General features: G+C 35.4%; 1 protein-coding gene across 7 annotated transcripts; it reads right to left on the bottom strand.

Moving 5' to 3' along the window:
* Positions 1–6,347: 6,347 nt before the first annotated feature.
* LOC149229211 (alpha-galactosidase-like) lies at positions 6,348–10,922 on the bottom strand. Of its 7 annotated transcripts, none has more exons than XM_089378527.1 (5): positions 10,693–10,922; positions 7,482–7,572; positions 7,199–7,248; positions 6,887–7,045; positions 6,348–6,740 (listed from the first exon to the last, which is right to left on the bottom strand). In XM_089378527.1, exons 2-5 carry the CDS (start codon positions 7,525–7,527, stop codon positions 6,726–6,728), a joined length of 270 nt encoding a protein of 89 aa, XP_089234653.1. In that variant the 5' UTR covers positions 7,528–7,572; positions 10,693–10,922; the 3' UTR covers positions 6,348–6,725. The 7 variants fall into 7 exon arrangements, with proteins under 7 accessions (XP_089234653.1, XP_089234654.1, XP_089234655.1 ...); XM_089378528.1 differs by having other exon boundaries at positions 10,743–10,922; XM_089378529.1 differs by having other exon boundaries at positions 10,771–10,922.
* Positions 10,923–16,026: the final 5,104 nt, after the last annotated feature.

Here is a 16,026-nt window from a genome sequence, read left to right as displayed (position 1 = left end):
AACATAGTACAACTATAGTCCTGAGCACACCTCTCTCTCCATGAAGTCCAACTAATCTTTTTCCTTCTGTGATGACAAGTTCTGGATTTCATTCCAAAAGGATGCATATGTCTGACAAGTTTGATATGAAAATCAAGTTTATATCTAGAAAGTTTGTAGATACTAGGCACAGTCACTGCCTACCATGTAATCACATCCTTTGCATTCGTTCCTTCACTCAATAAAATGTAGTTTAGTTTCTCACACTAACATCTATCGATCTATCTACATATATGACTAGCAGTCTCCACAAAAGACAGGGCTCATAGGTAGCTAAGTCATTAAAATTAACACTTGGATTTATTTTCCTTTCGTAGGTCAGTTCACCTTGATAGGTGCTACAATTTTAAATGGCCAAAGAAGATGCTTTAGCCCGATCACTTATGATTACAACTTTCAAACCATGTAATGGCACCCACCCTGATAAGTGCTGCAATTTTAAATGGCCAAAGAGGATGCTTCAACCCTATCACTTATGATTACAACTATGAAGTTGAAGAACAAGACAACCATATGTCTAAAAATAACTTAAGTCAAAAGCCAGACATTTAATATATTTTTTCTTTTGAAACAGGCCTATTCATTACAAAGATGTAATATAAATCTTCACAACAAGAAGCTTCTCCATGCATGTCTTTAGGTGCCAACAAAACCACTTATTATGGTATTTTGGCAACACCAACAAGGTGGAAACTAACAAAGGTTGCACTTTCCACTATTCCCTACATGATCCATCCTTCTCATTAGAGTTAGAGCCATTGGTCTATCCTTCATTTTTTCTCTGAGAAGAAACCCACTGATTTATTATTCAAAATGCTTGATTGATTTTTCCTCATAAGATATCTTAATTCAAAAGAGACTGTAATTGGTTTTCACCTGTGTTCATCTAGAAAGGAAAATACAAGAATAAAAGCTAAAGAATGATGTCTCATTCAAAATTAGTGGGCCTCCTAATAACATTGCCAAATCTGCTTTCACTCACTCCCCACGAATTTAGATAAAAAAACATTCCAAAGAAGAAATAAATATTTTTTCTATAATCTAGATCTATCTCCATAAGCACTAGACCCTAGCAGAGCAGTTTCCATTGAATATATGTCATGCTCAATTGTGTAGATTTTGATTTCAATTGGAGCCAGAGAAAGGAATGTAAGAATGTCATTCTTGATCACAATAAAACAAGTGGTTGGAGGATATCAAAAACCAAGTGACCAATACATGTTTAGCCAGAGGACCAGGAAAATGCTCTATGAATTGGCGATCATTGGTAAAATTGCGGGGAGGAGAAAATATAGCAATGTAAGTTCATTGTTTGGAGAACATTGAGCACACTTTGACTGCTATATCTTTTCCTTCTGTCATGTTCTTACTCCAATATACTATATTCTCATTCCATTTTCATTAGCAAACACAATACAGTTATAGTCTTGGACACACCTCTCTCTCCATGAAGTCCACCGAATCTTATTCCTTCCATGATCACAAGTTCTGTATTTCATTCCAAAAAGGTGCATCTATCTAACAATTTTGATATGAAAATCAAGTTTATATCTAGAACGTCTGTAGATACTCGGCAAAGTCACTTCCTACCATAGAATCGGTCACCTCCAGACTGTGATAGACCCTCATTTCTGATGGTGAAGACAAAAATAATAAGCAAACCTCCCCGCTGCTGCAAAAGAAAAATCATGACAGGATCACTGCTTGAAAGATGGAGGAAAGGAAAGAAGTTATGTCTCAGAATCATGAGCTGAGTTATTACCGGGCTTGGTGACCGTAGAAAACCATTCGGGACCCTACATCTCAAATATAAAACCTATATAATTTTGCCAAATTCAGAAACCCAGCAAAGCAAAATTTATTATGCCAATATCAAAGTGATGCAATTTCTGCTAATAATGTTCATCAAATATGGCATGGTATTAGGAAAACAAATAAAAGGTTACGAGAAAGCTCACCTTCCATTGAAGAGTATAACATGGGCAAGTGTTGCAACAATCCTTGCAAAACCAAATCCAGTGGAGAAAGCAAAAATTGTGCTAAGAATTGCACCCACTAGGAATAACCATACCAAGTTTTTGTATGACCCAAGTGAGTTGAACAAGCGTTTCAAACCAACCAGGCCCCATGCATCAAAGGCTACTCTATCCTTTGGACACTTCCAAGGGTTTTCAGGAGGCAGAGAGTCCACATTCTCTATACCTATCAACATCCACCATGTAATGCAGAGATTGATTGTACCTGCAACTATTGTGCCCACAAGCTGTGTACATCCACAAGTTAGCCCCTGGACTCAAATATAGTTAATAAAACCTGAACCCCATGGAAAAATGATACTTATGGTTTATAAATTATTTTATAAGATTGAATGCTATAGAACAAGTGAAAACTGAAAACTATAAGAGCCACACCTGAGCAACATACATGCAACGTGGAGGAATCTTCATGTAGTGCCCAAGCTTCAAGTCTGCAAGAAAAGAAAGAGCATGTACTATACTAATGCTTTCATAAGTCTTGAAAAGGATATTGGAAATTGGTTTTCTAGGCAATAAGTACCCAATAATAAATTCTGCAACAACATTGTAATCTAGTTGCTGTTTTCACAACAATAGCAAATAAATTTCAGCACGAGTCTAGTTCACTTCAAATAACCAGCTCTATTACAACCCAATGGGGCATCAAAAAAAGCATAAGCTCACACTTGCTTTACTGGCATGGGTAGGCATGGGAGAGGTTTTGATGTACTAATTTCCTTTTATGTACTCTTGGAAGGCAAGATAACTGCATCTTTCCCAGTATTAGTTTTGTTCAGAAATGAAAAAGGAAACAACATAAGCTCATTTTGTTTCAGTTTTAGAAAAAATTATTGATCTCTAGAAGTAGCATGGTTTTCTGGTGAGTACAAAATCCATTTTTTTGCCCCTATTCATAAGGATTTTCTGGGGAAATGGATAGTTCAATTGGGAGGAAGAAATAGTTAAATGGGAATGTTTTGGACCTGATTAGTAGTTGCTTGAATCTCTCCAATGGGAAGACTTAATATGCATGCAAGCTCACATGGCGTAGCATTCCCCACCATGGAATTTGAATATCATCCTTCCATATAATTGAAAGAATAAGTGATAGAGCCATGCTTCCTTCCAATAGGATAAGAAACCACCATTTTGGTATGGTTACATTCAGTGGCAACCCTTATGTTCAATGAGATAACTCTTTTTGTAAGTGGGAAAGCTCACTTCTTTACTTGTTTTCTTCTGTCCTTGTCTGGAAGGTAAACAAGCTTCATCAAGAGAAGTTACACCTTATTGTTGATAAAGATCTTCAAGGCAATTTTGATAGATTTCAGATAGAAGAGATTGTTTAGGTTTTTGTGTTATGCATGCAATTTCAGCCTGGACATCGTCCCAAAATGTGTGATGTTTTGAGGTACAAGCTATATATTAATCACGGAGTCTCTTGTGCATGTACTTCATCAAATCATTTTTCAGAAATAAGCAATTCATAGGTCAGAGAGTTATATCACACGAACATCAGGTGTGCCAGGACAATGTCACCCTGAAAAGTTAGAAATGCAAGCATTTTTGGCAGCGGCTAATTATAAAGTCTGTGTTTTTTCAGAGCAACAAGAATGGTTTGTTGTAATTGTCAATAAAATCGATGATGTATACAAGAAGTTATAATAGAGATTAGAATTTTGGCCACCAGGAAATGTAAACCTTGTACTGTTGAAGGGGCAATGCAAAATACCAAATTAGTCTGCTGCTAGTGTTAGTGCAATTCAAAATGTTTATTCTTGTATTTTCATTGTTGAACCGTTAGCAGAGGTGATGTTCTCAGAGGAAACATTGGATATATTGAACATTATGAACTACACTACACTAGTTTCCTATCAAAGTTACAGATTTTACACCAAAATTTATGAATAATTGGGAGTTGATGTCTGGATCATTTCCTCATATAATGGTGATGAGGTCTCAAATTTGTAAGGTTATGATGCAAATTTTAACTATGAAACGAGCTCAAATGTTGTTATCTTTTACCTTTGTTAACTCCAAGTTCCATTGGTTGTTCATTTTGAAGACAAAAGCCATGTGCTACGTTGGTATAAGAGAATGTTATATCTACAAAGCTTGAAATAACTTCTTACAAAGTTCTTTTCGACTAGGGTTTACAGATCATGCAGTTAATGGGCTTCGCCTGACTTTAGAGATGCTATTAGAATTGGGATATGATCTCACGATGCCTTGTGCAAATTACCTTTGGGAACCATTAATTGTAAACACTGAGGACAGTCAATTTAATTTCTCTTCTAATAAAACAGAGTCAATTTAATTCTTCTTCTAAGTGAGAAGAAATGCAATTGTTAATTTTTCAGATTTTATTATGCAGCCTGCTAAATTACAGATTATCAATATATTGTTGTGGATATTTTTGTGACATTTGTACTATATCCTGTATCAGCATTTTGTTCTTCATTATACAGAAAATCTTGTCAATGCTAAACGTACTCATCCTCAAATTCTTTGTATGGCTAGAACATTTACATTTACAATAACTTGCATTGATTCGTGCATCATCTCTCAGCAGACATGTATAATGTTGGTATCAAATTTGATTAGTCTTATTTTTCTTGTAAGGGCTCATGTATCAGAAAATATTTGGTTTTCATCTCCTATAATATAATACATATCAAATTTTCTTAGTCCCATGTGACAGGTTGAGGCAATGTATATAATTTTCATAATGTCACATTGCCCCAGTACCTTTTCAATAGGATAAACTTCAGAGAAAACTGCCATATTTGGCTTTGGGATATTACTGCTGGAACTCATTACAGATCAAAGGGCTTTAGATTTTGGTCAGGCTGTAAAGCAGAAAGTTGTAATGCTTGATTGGGTGAGTATATGCTCAGTTGGAAGAAGCTTGAATGGTTACATTCAGTGGCAACCTTGAAGTTCAATGAAAGAGCTCTTTTTGTAAGTGGAAAAGCTCACCTCTTGACTTGTTTTCTTGCATCTTTGTTGGGCAGGTTAAAAAGCTTAATCAAAAGAAGTTGCACCTCATTGCTGATAAAGATCTCAAGGGAAATTTTGATAGATTTTAGTTAGAAGAGATGGTTTAGTTTTCTTTGCTATGCACTCAATTTCAGCTTGGACATTGTCCCAAAATGTGTGATGTTTCTAGTGTAATTGCTAGTTTAACTATCTTAATATTTGTTTATTTTTCATAGTAGGTTATCAAGTTTATATCATGGGATGAAGACGAAGACACATCATGAAACAAGGTGTCCACAGTTAACTGCTCCTCAAACCACTGTAGACCTCTCAATTGACTAAAATGATATAAAAAAAAAGTTGTAAAAAAGGAAGCCCATTTTATCTTCAGATGCATAGCCAATTACTTCAGAGGCTCAATGTATATATGTGGTTGTAAACATGGCCAGGTCAGTGGATGACCTTAGAGAAGACAAGCATGCATTTGTAATCTTTTCTTAGGTAAAGGATTGATTACAACAATGAAGATCAAATCACAATTCTGAGTAGTCGGAGGCAAATTGCAAATATATCTCAAGTTGGTAAAAATACTCATTATAACTTCAGCGCAAGGAATAAAAAAAAAACAGACTCATTTTCTTAGATTATATTGGTCAAATCTATACACTCCCCTCTTCTATTAGTGAATGTATTATCTCAAGTTGGTGAAAATGCTCATTATAACTTCAGCACAAGGAATAAAAAAAAAATAGACTCATTTTCTCAGATTATATTGGTCAAATCTATAGACTCCCCTCTTTTATTAGTGAATGTATATCTCCTGTATATACCCATTTTTAGAAAGGAATATGAAATTTAAGGTTTATAGTTATTGAAAAAAATAGACCTCAAATTTAGAGAATTTAAGATAAAGAGGTTGTCTCATGTCAGGAATTTGTAATCCATGGATCTGCACAACTACCCTCTATTTTTCCAATTGAACTTCACATCCGATTATTACTATAACAAGGTGATCATGAACACTTATTAAACAATTAAATTTTTGGTGTTGTTTATTGGGGAGGTTGACTAAATCTGTCCACCAAGGTTCCATTCTTGGAATAACTACACCTCAGGCTAAGCACAGCCAAAGGTAGTTTGCTACTTGCAGTGCAACCCCTCTAGACATGATATGTCATTAAAAGAAAAAAAAATCATATTCTATTCAGAACAGCTGCACATTTCATTTTAAAAACATGCTAAGAGACAAAAAATAATAATTTGACATCTTCATCAGAGTAGTTAGCTTTCCAAAGAGTTCACTTAATTGACTTCTTAAATAAATATTGCTTAATATTTAGACCACTTTAATATGATCACTAGTTTACTGTTGACAAATGAACTATTTCTCAATGTTAATAATCATGTATAGTTCCTATTGCCTTCGACGTTGGAGGAAAAAAATGCATGTGGATGTCTCAACAACTTGTTAAGTGCCACTCATTCATGATTTTCTCTTAAAAGTCACCCTTAAGAATGCCCTGGATCTTCCTTGAGGGGAATCGATTTTCTTAATGATTCTTATCACATAATGGTATCCAAAAACTATCATAAATCCAGTCCAATGGAGAGGTATGACTGTAGAGGCTAAATGTCAAAACATACATTTTGCATGCATGAGGCTTCACTGATGCTGTAAGGCTGCCTTTATGATTAGCTGCCAGAGTTCTGTGTTGTAATATCCACACAGAGAAGACTATCAGTGAAATAACAAAAAATGTCATATGCAACTAAAAATTAAGTATAACGTACACGCCACTGATAACCATCCTAAAATGTTTATGTGCAACTCTGGACATGTAGATGAAATTTACCTTCCATGTGTTCCTGACTTTGGCAGAAATAGAAGAGTGAAGTCCAATGTCTTTCCAATGTGTTGTGATCATTGCTCTTGATGAACTTCTATTCCATAGAACTATTACAATACAGTTGTTCGAAAGTGGACCAGCCCAAACCTCCATTGTCCTCCCAAGCTACAGTGAGAATGTGGGTGCTTAATAAACAAAGTTATATTTGATCCCAAACTTCGTCAGATCAAAATGAAAATCATTGAGGTTAAAGATTTAGGCAGAAGTAAGATTTATATTGAGGAAAAATAAGTATTTGAATGGAACATATGTGATTACCTCAAGATCACCATTTTGCCTCACTTGTCTCCCCTGTACTCCTAGTGGGTCTGCACAGAGCAAGATAGTTCATGCTCAAATTTGAAGAAAATTATTGCAACAAACCGACATAACAAGATAGTTCATCCTAAAATTTGAAGAAACTTATTGCAACATACTGACAGAAAAGAATCTTGAATTATTTTGGATCTTTTCTTTAGAGTGTTCTGCAAATGTAAATGAAGACACTTCTGCTTTCATATAGATGCATTTTATTCCCTCAGAGATTTGAGAAAGGACACACCTTCATTGACTGCAATGACTGCCTTATTGCCAAGGATCTTCAACATTTTATCACTCAAAAATCTCACATCACAACCGATCAGCAAAGGTGCCTAAATCCAAAAACAGAAATGTTAAGGGATTCAATCAATCCACTCAGAAACCCATTTGATGAGAAGTTAGATTGGGACAATACATTCAAGTTCCATGAAATTTACTGAAATCAGTTAGGTCCTTAAAAAATTCTTCTACTAGTAATGAGCAGAAATCTGTAACTTTAGTCTGGATGATTTCTAGAAGTTAGGAGCCTACGAACAAAGAATCATCCCTAAGACATTGGCATGTTGAATACCCTCACAAGAGCCCAAGTGCTGACATGTGAGCGGTACTCATCTGTAGTCATGTTGCCATTCCCAACCTCTAACATGTTCGGGTGTGAACATATGGGAAAATGTACAAGGTGTCCAAAGAAATTAACAGAGGACAAAACTTATAAATCGTTTAATTTCCTTTAGTCAGATACAATGTTTCAAATAATGCTTGTAATGATCTAGAATTAGTTGATGGTATTTATAGCGGTTGTTGAAGTAAGATGTGTATGATAAAAAGATAAAGCTACTAATAATTCTTTGATATAGATGTTGTTAAGCCTATATGGCAAAAGCATAACATGCTAGGTCTCTATAGGGAGGGAATTTGTGTGACTGTGTCTTCTTGATATGCATTTATCTTGATTCATGATGAAATAACAGCAACTAAAGTCATCACCAAACGATGGTAAACATTTGATTGGAGCATATCTTACCCAATATAAACAAAAGCCCAAAATAAAAAAGAAAAACAAAGACCCAAATTTCAAAGACATTTCACAGTAAATTTTAGTAGCAAGAAAGGTCATTATCATTCCATCCACCAGGTCCTGCATAGTCAGCCCAAATGTTGTTTTGGTCTGCCTGGGATGTTATACTGGACCAGAGCAAGTCATAAAGTGAGTACAAAACTTTCCAAACTTGCTAAAAAAAACTTCTGAACCTTTGCCTTTGATTTGCAAATAAAATGAATTATAAACAGTGCATTTCATTCCCTTCCACCATAATGGCCGACACCATACAATTCATGGTCATGCATTTCAATCCCCAATTTTCACACCATTTAGTGGAAGTTGAAGCCAAAAAAAAACATAGCAGCAAAATTCAGTCATATTGGACTTTGTTGTATGGAAATTTAGCAAGTAGTAAAAATCCGGCAAATTTTCCATACAATATGGATACATTGTGATCATCTTACTTTTGATTGTCTTTGATAATATATCTCATGTATTTCATCCCAATCATTCCATAAACCCAAAAAAAAAGCAACCCAAAAAGCTCTAAAATATTGAAAGAAAATCTCTAATACATCTTATAGATATAATCTAAAGCCACACTTGAGCAGCATACATGCAACGTGGAGGAATCTTCATGTAGTGCCCAAGCCTCAAGTCTGCAAGAAAAGAAAGAGCATGTACTATACTAATCCTTCCATAAGTCTTGAAAAGGATATTGGCAATTGGTTTTCCAAGCAATAACTACCCAATAATACATTCCGCAACAACATTGTAACCTGGTTGTTGTTTTCACGACAACAGCAAATAAATTTCAGCACGAGTCTAGTTCACTTCAAATAACCAGCTCTATTACAACCCAATGGGGCATCAAAAAAAGCATAAGCTCACACTTGCTTTACTGGCATGGGTAGGCATGGGTCTGATCTGATTTCTACAACTCTGATCCATAGGTTCTCGCTCAGATATTTACAGCAATAAAGATCAGCTCTGGAAAACCCCCTGAAGCACAGATCATAGACACAAAAATCAGAGCGTGTAGATGAAACAAAAAGCCAAGGCACAAAACCTGCAACAGGACACGTGAGATCAGCTCCCAATCACCTCCAGACTGCGATAGACCCGCATTTCTGATGGTGAAGACAAAAATAATAAGCAAACCTCCCCGCTGCTGCAACAGAAAAATCATGACAGGGTTACTGCTTGAAAGATGGAGGAAAGGAAAGAAGTTAAGTCTCAGAATCATGAGCTGAGGTATTACCGGGCTTGGTGACCTTAGAAAACCATCCGGGAACCTGCATCTCAAATAAACTGAACTGGTTGCACAACCTATATAATTTTTCCAAATTCAGAAACCCAGCAAAGCAAAATTTATTATGCCAATATCAAAAAAGAGAAAACAACAGAACAAAGCTAACAGACGCCCAAAATATAGCCATGCAACAGCCTAGAAAATACTGGACAATTTAATCTGGTCTAGAACTGTGCTTAAGACCATACATGCATAAGATCTCAAATCTGTCAGCAGCCAGTCTAGACCTTAGGCCATGGTGAGAACGCGGATGCGTAATAAATATGGAGTCAATTTGATCCCTGAGCTTCTTCACAAAAGAAAAAACAAAAAAACATCTTAAGAGAGCTCATTGCCAGAGATCCATGGAAAACAAACCAGTCAAGACATTCTAATCCTATGCGGATCTTATTGATATCTTGTGACCAAAACCCAGATGTAAATCTACGTCTAAAACACCTAAAGCGATGCTGGAAAGACAAGAAAACATCTAGGAACAAAATTGGATCGAGATATCACAGAAGAACCACTTCGGAATCTCTATGGGGGAAAAGTCATCTGCTTCAAGGGTCAAATAAGCCTGTCTTGAGACTTTATCAAAATCTCTATAGGATTCCTTGCAATGGTTTTTGCCTGCTCTCTGAGGTAGCAGTATAGTACTATCTACACATGGCTCTGATCTGATTTCTACAACTCTGATCCATAGGTTCTCGCTCACATATTTACAACAATAAAGATCAGTTGTGGAAAACCCCCTAAAGCACAGATCATAGACACAAAAAGCAGTGTGTGTAGATGAAACAGAAAGCCAAGGCACAAAACCGGCAACAGGACATGTGAGATCACTCCCAATAGGCATGTTATGTGGGTATTTCACCGTTAGGCATAAATTCCATGGCAACCATGAAATGGAAGCACCCAGATAGAAAATCAACCAAAAACACCACTGAGTAAACAAGATAGCAGGCATTCGCAAGGCAACAACCCATGAAAATCAACACACAAGCACTAACAGTTCATAGAAACGCAAAAAATCACGAGGCAATCAATAGGAAACCTGGCCAAATATTCACGATAACAAAAACCCATAAGGAAAATCTCTAAATAACCAACACCCACCTAGATACCCAGGCCTGAAACCTTGAAAAAAACAATTACAAAAGACACACCAAGTCCAGAGCAGAATCATCAAATCACCAATGTTTTCCTTGCTTTTGTGCTCCCTGCACTCTGTGGCCCTACTCATCCTGCAGTAAAGAAGAAGGTACTACCTCCCTACCCTCCGTGGCCCTCCTCACATCCTCCTGCACCAGGCATTTGTCCCCGGCCCTTCTCTACAACAAAGCGGCTATCTGCCACAAGTAACAAGAGTTAACTAATTTTATTTTAAAGGTTTTTTAATGTTTTTTAATTAAATTGGATGGCACACCATTGTTAAATCGTCTAACAATGGATCTGACGATTAAAATTAGGACAGAATTTGGGGAGTTGATTTCAAAGGGAAATGCCTTACGGCGTAATTAGTGTTCACATAGTAAAGGATTTCTGTTCACTAATTGATGTTAGTCATTATGCCAGGGATGGGTTGTTTCGTAAGAGGATTCCCACGATTTCGGTTTTTTATTTATAATTAAATGGATGGATGGTTAATACTTAATAAGAGGAAATATTAGATAGGTGTGATAGAGGGATGAAATAAGACTCAACCCGTAATATTGAACAACCATACTAGTTAGTTTATTATTTTATTTCAAGTATAACATATATGCCCTTAATCTTGATTTCCACTCAAACCCTAATGTTCAAAATTCATATTTTTTATTTTATTATTTCATTTCACTTATAATATATATGCACTTCATCCTCACATTCCCCTTGTTCCCTTTGCACCATCCATTTACATTTCCAATGTATTCCACTCCATGGGTCCTAGTTCCCTCCAATTCATCTACGATGAACCTCCTTTTCCTTTTCCCACATATTTCACTCCATGCGGCTGCCTTTATTTATTGTACCCATGAATTCCACTCCATGGGGTATTTTCATATCAATTTTATATCAAGGTTTTCCCCTGGTTTAATCGATTTTCAATCTATGTTCACTACAGGTTTGATGTTAGTTGTAGGATCCATGGATGATAGATCTTATTTTCATTAATAATCGTCCAACAAGATGCTCTAGGTGGTGAGTAAGGGCTCTATCCAACATATAGCAACAATGGCCCAAAATAGCCATAACCATGAGATTTTTGTTTTATAAATATATGGTAACAACCAAACAACGTTTCTTAAATCCATTAAAAAGTATCTTACACATTCCTTTCATGTATAGAGAAATTGATTTCATAAGTAGAGAACAAATGGTGAAAGAATGGAAAAATATGACAAGAAATAATCCACTTCCAAGTTCCTACTACAAATGTGCTTCTACGCTCAATGCCCAATTAAAAAATGGTTTCTTTCTTGCCCCTTTCTCTTAAAGAAATATCTCTCTGATACTTTAATGGACATTGAAATACATATAGTTGCCCTATGCATATGCTAATGTAAATATGTTGAAATTACGAGTAGGTTGATAGATGCGCTTAGGACCTAATTATTTTAATGGCAACCTATGAAGTTCAATTCACTCATTGTTTGAGTCTTATGGCTATCGTCGACATTCATGAATGAACCAATGGACCAAACTTATTATATAGATGCATAATTTTTAATTAGAAATACATTATTGCATAAATTTTGAATTTGAATCAAATATATTATATTGATAACCAAATTTGTAATACTAGTAGGTAATACTGGTAGATAATTTGTAATATAATTTAGTTAAGAAGCATAAGTTGAAAATTTAAATAATTGGTGCAAGTGGGAGAAGTAATCAACAACTTTGATTCGATGAAATATTGAAATTGAGAAAAACAAGCAAACAATGATTTCAATGTAGACATTTTTGCAAGATAAATAATATTATTGTCAGATTTATATTATCATGAGTTAAGAATTAATTGATATTTGATATCTGAGGGATAGAAACTGTAGGTCCCTTCATTAGGTGGTGGCACTATCTTGTCAATTTCGCCATTGCAAGTTGAATGCTTCTATCCTGACTTAAGTAACTATATGCTTGGTAAGGTATAGAAACTTCATGTCCCTCCATGAGATGGTGGCCTTATCTTGTCTTTTTCTCCAATGCAAGTGTAGGCCTAAGCAACCATATCATGCTTCGCAATAATTTATTTTGTTAGTGAGAAAAATATATTTCCCTGCAGTTATTTAATTTCTTACTTGGAAGATATGAACTTTCAAAAGTGAAAAATTTGTTGAAAAAATTCTGAAACATAATTATTGTTCGACTAATAGTTTTTTAATCTTATGCATTTGATGAACTGTATAAGGCAAAAAATATACGAAAAAATAGACCATTTTACATCATAATAAATCTCTGAAAATGCACCAACACTATTGTGATGTTTGATAATGCAATGAATTCTTATTGTTCCATATTAGACATTGAAGTTAGTCTAAATGTTAATTCAATAGGAGGAAAAACCAATCTCCACGTGTCATAATAATATATATCTAAAAAATATTATTGAAGAACTCAAGAATATATCTAACTCTAGTCCTTTTTTGCTGATTTTGTAAAATATATTTTCCATCAAGTCTGAATATTTTTGGCATTATGACACAGGTCTGGCACTTTGGCACAGGTGTTGTCCTTGATGGCAACCCACTCAAAAGGCAGATCATAGTTCAAGCTCTCAGAATGAAAGAAAATGAGGTATACGCAGGTTAACTATATACGAAGGCGCGTATACACGCGTTATTGCTGATCAAAAGTCGCATATGCGTATGCACGCACTTTCATGCACAGAAAAGTGCATACATGTGGGAAATCTTATGGTTGGTCCATGGTATTTAGTCCGACATATTTGAACCTATGGTTTTGGTCCTTGGTATTGCATCCAAAAGTGTTGAACCCAGGTATTGGTTCCCTAGTATTGGTTCTCAATGGTTTTGGACCATGGTTTGAGAAAGGCCTATGTCTATAAAAGGGAAGGATATCATTGGGCAAGGGAATGAACTGAAGAATTGAATATATTATGAAGAGAAAAATCAAGAATATTGTCTTTGGGTTATGGTGCATAAGTAGATCTGAATCAAGGAGGAACCTGAGCGCAAGGAGAAGGACAAGTTCTATTGATGGGTCAAGATTTTAAGGCGGTTTGAAGAGAAGCATCTCTATGAAATCTTTGATCTATTATATTTGACGCATGACATTATCTATAAATATGATAATCTGGGTATAACTAATTTTTGAATAAGTGAAAAGATAAATTATCTTTTATAGATTTGTATGCAGGTTTAGCGCAGCAGAGGTGCATATACACGCTAGTTCTCTAACGTAAAACAGTGTATATGCTAGATGGCCTTGATACAGAAGTGTATGCACGCAGGTTCCATATATTGAAATAGTGTATATCTCATGAAATATGTTTTAACTACTTATGTTTATTGTTGTAGTATTCTGGGTTCAGTATTGGTGTTTGGTTACTGGTAGTGATTTCTAGTTACAGCATTCTGAGAAGTTATTGGGTGATTCAATATTTTTTTATACAAAGGAGTTCGGTTGATGAAGATATACTTGATGTTTGATTGATATTCATGGATCCAGTCTGAAAATTTATGAAGCATGGTCCCTGGAAGAATAGAGAAGGTTGTAGCCTTCTGTAGGTCAGCACCTATGTACTAGTACCTCAGCTAGTACAAGACCTAAGGGGGTTGTAGCTCCCTTCCAAGAGGAGCTGGAGAATGAGAGAAGGTTGTAGCCTTTTGTAGGTAGCAGCCTGCGTACTGGTATAAGACTGCACCAGTACATAAACATTGTAAAAAGATGTTTCTAATGGAAAGAAGATAGAGACGAATTGCAGCAGGTGGTTTTCAGCCACATTGGGTTTCCACCTTATATCTTGTGTTCTTATGTGTGATTGCCTGTTCTGTTTTATTGTTCCTGGTTACTATTCATATGGTTTGAGGCACAGATTAATGATCGACATCTGAAGAATAATTTAAATTATAAGTCTGCTCATATACGCTTGTTTCCTTAACTGAAGTTGCATACATATGTGGTATTTACTAACTGAAGTAGCGTTTACAAATCTTATTGTGAAATGAAAAATAATTGACCTGATAATACTGATTCACCCCCCCTCTCAGTATTATTTCCAACAATTGGTATCAGAGCAGGTCCTTCAGAAGAAGCTTGATCACTTAAAGGAAGATCTTTCATGATGAGAAACTATGAAAAAGAAGCATCAATCAGGCCACCAATTTTTGATGGGAGCAACTTTGTTTATTGGAAGGTAAGAAGCACTGCCTATCTTCAATCTCTAAGGTTTAGAAGTTTTGGATATTGTGGAAACAGGATATACTTTTCCATCAGCAACTCCTATAGATACGGCTGGTAAGAAGCGGTATGAAACAAATGAAAAGGATTTCAATACTCTATTAGGGAGCCTATCTCAATCAGAATTCATCAACGTTATGCAGCTCAAAATCGCAAAAGAAATATGGGACAAGATCATTCTAAGCTATGAAGGATATGAACAGGTAAAACAAGCAAAAGTACAAACTCTCAGAATTCAATATGTAAATCTCAGAATGCACAATGATGAAAGTGTGGCCAACTGTTTCCTACGTATAGATGAGGTTGTTAATTGTATGAAAAACTTGGGTGAAGAAATAAAAGAAGTTGTTTTGGTTGAAAAGGTTCTAAGATCTTTGTCTCCTAAGTTTGATTCAAAAGTTTCTACTATAGAAGAAAAACAGAATCTACAGAGCATTACCATGTCACAGCTACACGGAATTCTAACTGCTTACAAAATGAGAAAATTGGGACCATCAGACAAGAGAGAAGATGCATTCAAAGCCTCAGGAAAAGGATATTATAATGAGTTAGGACATATGTCAGAAGAACATGAAGAATCAAATTTTGTCAAGAACCTACAACGGGGAACTGGAAGATTCAGAGGTAAGTTGCCTTTCAAATGCTTTGCTTATGGAAGAGTTGGTCATTATGCTACCAAGTGTCCTCATAAAGATAAACTTGGAAAAGGTAAGGAACCAGTTAGATGGAATAGAAAACAGAATGTAAGCAAGAAGAGTTATTATACTCATGAAGACAGTGATGGATATTCAAATAGTGATGAAGATGAACAACGTGATGATTACAGACTTTTGATGGCTTTTGAAGATGATGATTTCTTGGATGCTATAGATGAAGAAGGTCTCTATGAAGAAATTTCTAAAATCAAAATTTGTTTAGAATAAAAGAATATGATTATAGATACTCTAAAATTCCAACTTGATGAAAGTGAAAAACACAATGAAAAGTTAGAATGTGAAATTGTGGGACTTAGAAAAGATATTGAGAAATCAAAAGCTCTTAATCTTA

The sequence above is a fragment of the Pinus tabuliformis genome, chromosome J (genome assembly GCF_031772625.1).
Source record: "Pinus tabuliformis cultivar Carrire ecotype Pingquan chromosome J, CPIR1, whole genome shotgun sequence".
Classification (NCBI taxonomy): Eukaryota; Viridiplantae; Streptophyta; class Pinopsida; order Pinales; family Pinaceae; genus Pinus; species Pinus tabuliformis.
Note: the sequence above shows the minus strand (reverse complement) of the source record. Positions and strands in the feature narration are given on the sequence as shown.